Source organism: Cynocephalus volans, chromosome 4 (genome assembly GCF_027409185.1).
Source record: "Cynocephalus volans isolate mCynVol1 chromosome 4, mCynVol1.pri, whole genome shotgun sequence".
In the NCBI taxonomy this organism is placed as follows: Eukaryota; Metazoa; Chordata; class Mammalia; order Dermoptera; family Cynocephalidae; genus Cynocephalus; species Cynocephalus volans.
Window position 1 is genome coordinate 64,198,100 of NC_084463.1, and position 5,580 is coordinate 64,203,679.

Below are 5,580 nucleotides of genomic sequence, written 5' to 3' on the forward strand. Positions count from 1 at the left end.
TCTTGCCCACTACCCCTGAAAATCTGCCCAGCCCCTGGATAAAGGAGACAGATTTGAGAGCACCTTGCTTCCTGTCTCCTTGCCAGTCAACTTCGCAAAATAAAGCCTTTTCTTTTCTCAAAAACTGGTGCCATAGTTTTGGCTTCTGCCCAGTAACAGACTAAAGGATCGTTATGGATGGGACATCTCCTATCCTTCCAAAAAACAATGGACAGGGGCGCGGTCCGCGGAGTCAGAGGGCAGGCGGGGTCGGGGTGGGACAGTGACCCCCGGGCGCGGCTCAGCGGGTGGCCGCGGCGGGCAGGAGGCGCAGACTTGGATCCCAGCTTGCTCGTCGTTCCGTCGTGGTCCTGCCTCAATTGAAAGAATGGCATTCGCAGGAGCTGACGCAGAGGAACTTGAAAATCACAATGACTGCCTCGTCCGACTTTCAAATCCAAACGTAGCAACAATGAAAGAAGATGTTCTGTACCATTTCAGTCTCAGCACTAGCACACACGACTTCCCAGCTATGTTTGGAGATGTGAAGTTTGTGTGTGTGGGTGGAAGCCCCTCCCGGATGAAGGCTTTTTCATCAGGTATGTGGCTGAAGAGCTGGGCTTTGACCACCCGGGCGTCGACTATCCCAACATCTGTGCGGGGACCGACCGCTATGCCATGTACAAAGTAGGACCAGTGCTGTCTGTCAGTCACGGGATGGGCATTCCCTCCATCGCTATCATGCTGCACGAGCTCATCAAGCTGCTGTACCATGCCAGGTGCTCCAACATCACCATCATCCGCATTGGCACTTCAGGCGGGATAGGTCTGGAGCCCGGCTCGGTGGTCATAACCCGGCAGGCCGTGGATGCCTGCTTCAAGCCGGAGTTCGAGCAGATCGTGCTGGGGAAGCGGGTCGTTCGGAGCACGGACCTGGATGAGCAGCTGGTACAGAAGCTGCTGCAGTGTTCCGCAGACCTGAGCGAATTCACCACGGTCGTGGGGAACACCATGTGCACCTTGGACTTCTACGAAGGACAAGGCCGTCTGGACGGCGCTCTCTGCTCCTACACGGAGCAGGACAAGCAGGCGTATCTGCGGGCAGCCTACGCGGCCGGCATCCGGAACATTGAGATGGAATCGTCAGTGTTTGCTGCCATGTGCAGCGAGTGTGGCCTCAGAGCTGCTGTGGTGTGTGTCACTCTCCTGAACCGCCTGGATGGGGACCAGATCCTCAGCCCTCATGAGGTGCTCACCGAGTACCAGAAGAGGCCACAGCGGCTGGTAGGTTACTTCATCAAGAAGAGCCTGGGGAAGGCCTGAGGTTCCCGTACAAGTGGCTATCATCACTTGCCAATAAAAAACCATTGTCCAGAAAAAAAAAAAAAAAAAAAAAAAAAAAAAAAAAAAAAAAAACAATGGACAGAGGCAGATGCTTATCTCCATATGTCAGGTAAGGAGGAATTCAGGCTCCCTGAATCCCATTAGATCTCTGGATCTAGGAGCTGTATCTAGCACTTTTAGAAATTTCTAAATTCATCTCCACTAAATTCCACTCTACAAGCCAACCTCTCTACTTGAATTAGGGGTAGAAATATTTGAGAAATACTTCTGTGTTTCAGTTCTAGAATGTGTGGAAGAAAGAACACTGGAAGAAAAATTTGTGAGTCATCCTCTACCCTTAGAGCTCATCTTCAATCATCTTTGAAATTCTGCCAATCCCACATCTGAAATTGTTCTCAAATTCTTGCTCCTCATTTACCTCCTAATCATCTCTGAAACGGATTTTTGCAAGTCTTCTGAAAACATAAAATTCCCCTGTCTCTATTCTCTCCCTCTTTCAAACAGCCATGTACATGACCCCGGAATTAACAGCCTGGCACCGTGTTCAGTGCATGGGGAGTTGTGGGTGGGGGAGAATAGGGCAGCAAGTGGAACACAGTTCTCTCCTACACAGGTGGACGAGTTTAGGTGATCAGAAATAGAAATAGAAAGGAAGAAACATCAAAGATAAAGATGGCCATTTTAATAGTAACTCACCCTAGGAAATATTTCTTGAAATATTTTGCATATTAAACCAGATTATTTTCCCAATTGGCTGTCAAAAACACAAGGTAGTTTTGTACCCATCAGTACACTAAGTGAATCATTGTATACAGTATATGCATGTATTGAAACAACACACTGTACCTCACAAAAATGTACAAATAAATGTTAAAATGTTTTGAAATAAGAAAAAAAAAGGAAAATAAGATGGCAATAGTAAAAACAAACAAAAAGTCCACAAGGTGTATTTCAGAATGAAATAACTAGAATAGAGTGATTTAAAGCAAGCCAAACAAAAAGCAACAAATTCAGTTACTTTTATTATGTTATAACCTGACTGAAGATTTATTTATATTTTAAGCCCATAGCCTTTCTCAGTCCCTACATATCCCTCTGCCAATTTGACATCTATATGTGAACATCTTAAAAGCATCACAAATTTAACATGGATGATTATAAACTTTTGAAATTCCCCTTCAAACATTCTCTAAAGGTTGGCTTGTCTACCTCTTAGTATGTGGCCCTTCTGTTCTCCCACCTGAATTTTCTTTGGTAACCATCTCGCATGTAAGAAGTCCTCTTGGGTTTCCACAAAATGTCTACATTTGAATAACTTTTCTGCATCACCACTGCTGCAATATCAGGATGAGACACTATCTCTTCTAAACTGACCTCTTTCAACAACCTCATTACTGTCTCTCTACTTCCATTCTTGCCCCTTTAATCTACTCTCCATAGTGAGGCAGAACAAAAAAGAATGAATTGAATCATATTCCTCACTTGCTCAAACTCATTCTCTCTGAACTGAAAATGAAATAAGTTTAAAAGAATCTCCAGGCTTCTGCTTCATCTGGCTACTGTCTTCTTCTCCAGTCTCATGTCATGCCCAGGATATCAGATAAATCATGTGTCCACATTTATTGCTTAAAAATTATCCATTGTTTATCTGAAATTCACATTTAACTGGGTGTTGTATATTTTATCTGACAACCCTAGTCATATCTGATTTGCTCATGACATGCCTGCCCCAATAGCCATTATAAAATTTCCATCTCACCACACCCTCTCCTGCTGTAATACATGCTAGTCATATTAGCAGGAATGCTCCTACACTCAAATTTGCCTGACAAGCTACAACTCTTTACAGATTTACCTTTAATGCTACATTGTCAGTGTCATAATAAGCCAATCCAAGTGAGGTAATATCATTAAATTATCATAACACCTTATTTTTTTCTTCTTTCTCCAATCATAGTTCATATATTTATTTATATTGGCCTAAGTATTTGGATTACCACAGTATCCCCAATGCTAGCAGAAGGCCATGAACATAGTAGGGACTCAGTATGTGTTTATGAAAGGCAGAAGGAAGAAAAGAATAAAGTCTATTTAAAGTGATCCCTTTATTCTAAGTCTATGCAGCTGTATGCAACCCTCTTCTTTAATTCAATTTCCTGAATGAATTTATCCTTTTGGGGCCAATACACCTGACCTTTGACAAAGAGAATAGCATCAGTCTGGTTAAGACACCTAAAATGGAGCAGAGAGGCCACCTCAGCTTGAGCTTCAGGCAGCACACATAAGGATCAGTTAAGTTATTTTAATTGATTAGATAGCACCAGGCATAAGGATCAGCTAAAGCCTGAAGGCAAGCTTCAACTTGAACACTGTGAAACAAGTTTGGCCTAAAGCTGCCCCCATATATGTTTTCAGTTTGACCTGAAAGTTTCTCCATGCATAAAGAAATATAAACTAACTTGATGTAAAAACATAGGGTAGCCTAACCTAAGAATATACCCTTGTAACCAAGCAACTGAGTTTCCAGCCAGTCAGAAGCTGAATACTGCCCAAACATGACCATATAAGGCAAATGTCAGTAGCCAATCAGGTTGCTTCTGATGTCACTTCCTTTTCTCTGGCTATAAGTATTACCTGCACATGTGATGAAGGGGAACATTCTGAACCATTTTGATGCAGAGTGCTGCCTAATTCTAGAATTGTTTATAAGTTCTCAAATAAACCTTATTTATCCCCAACCAAGTGGTTATTTTACTTTGGTTGACATCTTAAACATAATGTTGCTCAGTCATTCTTATGGATCTACTTATCAGTATAAGTGAAGACAATGACACACTGACTTGTGAATTTAGTTTTTATGATTAAATTCCATGAGATTTGATCATTTTCTTATAAGATTTAGCTGGATTCCTATTTCCCCTTTATCACCATGCAAGGGACATTTGATCTTCAGAGGCAGGTTCTGCTGGATCTGTGGTTTCCTACTCTAATCCTAATCCAACCCAAAATAAATAAAATCAGATACAGCACTGTGGTATCAACATCAATCTATTCACTATTCACTTCAACTGCTCGTTTGATGTTAACCTCATAAATTATCTTCAGACCCATTCCAGAGAACTGTGTTAGAACGGATAGTACCATAAAAGCCAATGTGTTTTGAAATCAGAAACTCCTATCTCTGGTCTAATCATAGTAGCTCAATGAACTTGGAAAAGATTCTGAAACTCTTTGGGTTTTTTGTTTGTTTGTTTGTTTGTTTTCTTGTTTTTTATTTTAACTTCTCAATATACACTATAGTTGATTTTCTTGTCCCTTTACCTGTTCCTCTTTCCCCCATCCCTCTCTCCCCTCTTCCCGCACTACATCATTTATGTTCACTTGTCTTAATGAGTTCAAAGAACTGTTGTGATTGCTGTGTCTTCTTCCCTGCCACCCATTATTTGTTTGTATATTTATTTATTTTTAGCTACCACAAATAAGTGAGAAGATGTGGTATTTCTCTTTCTGTTCCTGACTTGCTTCACTTATAATTTTATCTAAGTCCATCCACGTTGTTGCAAAGGGTAGTATTTCATTCTTTTTTATAGCACAGTAGTATTCCATTTTGTAGACATACCACAGTTTCCTTATCCTCTCACTGATGATGGACATTTGGGCTGGTTCCAATTCTTGGCTATTGTAAATAGTGCTGCAATAAACATGGGAGTACAGCTATCCCTTCAGCATGATGATTTCCATTCCTCTGGTTATATTCCCAACAGTGGAATAGCTGGGTCATATGGTAGATCTATCTGTAATTTTTTGAGGAACCTCCATACAATTTTCCATAAAGGATGCACCATTTTGCAGTCCCACCAACAGTGTATGAGAGGTCCTTTTTCTCCCCAACCTCACCAGCATTTATCATTCTCAGTCTTTTGGCTATTAGCCTTCCTAACTGGAGAAAGATGGTATCTCAACGTGGTTTTGATTTGCATTTCCCAAATTCTGAGTGATGTTGTGCATTTTTTCATGTGTCTGTTGGCCATTTGTATATCTTCCTTTGAGAAATGCCTGTTCAGCTCCTTTGCCCATTTTTTAATTGGGTTATTTTTTTCTTTTTGCTGTAAAGCTGTTTGAGTTCCTTATATATTCTGGATATGAATCCTTTGACAGATGTATATTTTGCAAACATTTTCTCCCACTCTGTTGGTTGTCTTTTCACTCTGTTGATTGTCTCTTTTGCTGTGCAGAAGCTTTTTAGTTTGATATAAT

At 41.2% G+C, this 5,580-nt stretch overlaps 1 protein-coding gene across 1 annotated transcript; it reads left to right on the forward strand.

Annotated features, from left to right (window-relative positions):
- Positions 1 to 315: 315 nt before the first annotated feature.
- Positions 316 to 1,302, forward strand: LOC134376875 (uridine phosphorylase 1-like). The gene is given in 2 exon segments (XM_063095438.1): positions 316 to 568; positions 571 to 1,302. Coding segments are annotated over 2 exon segments (933 nt in total). The 5' UTR covers positions 316 to 367.
- Positions 1,303 to 5,580: the final 4,278 nt, after the last annotated feature.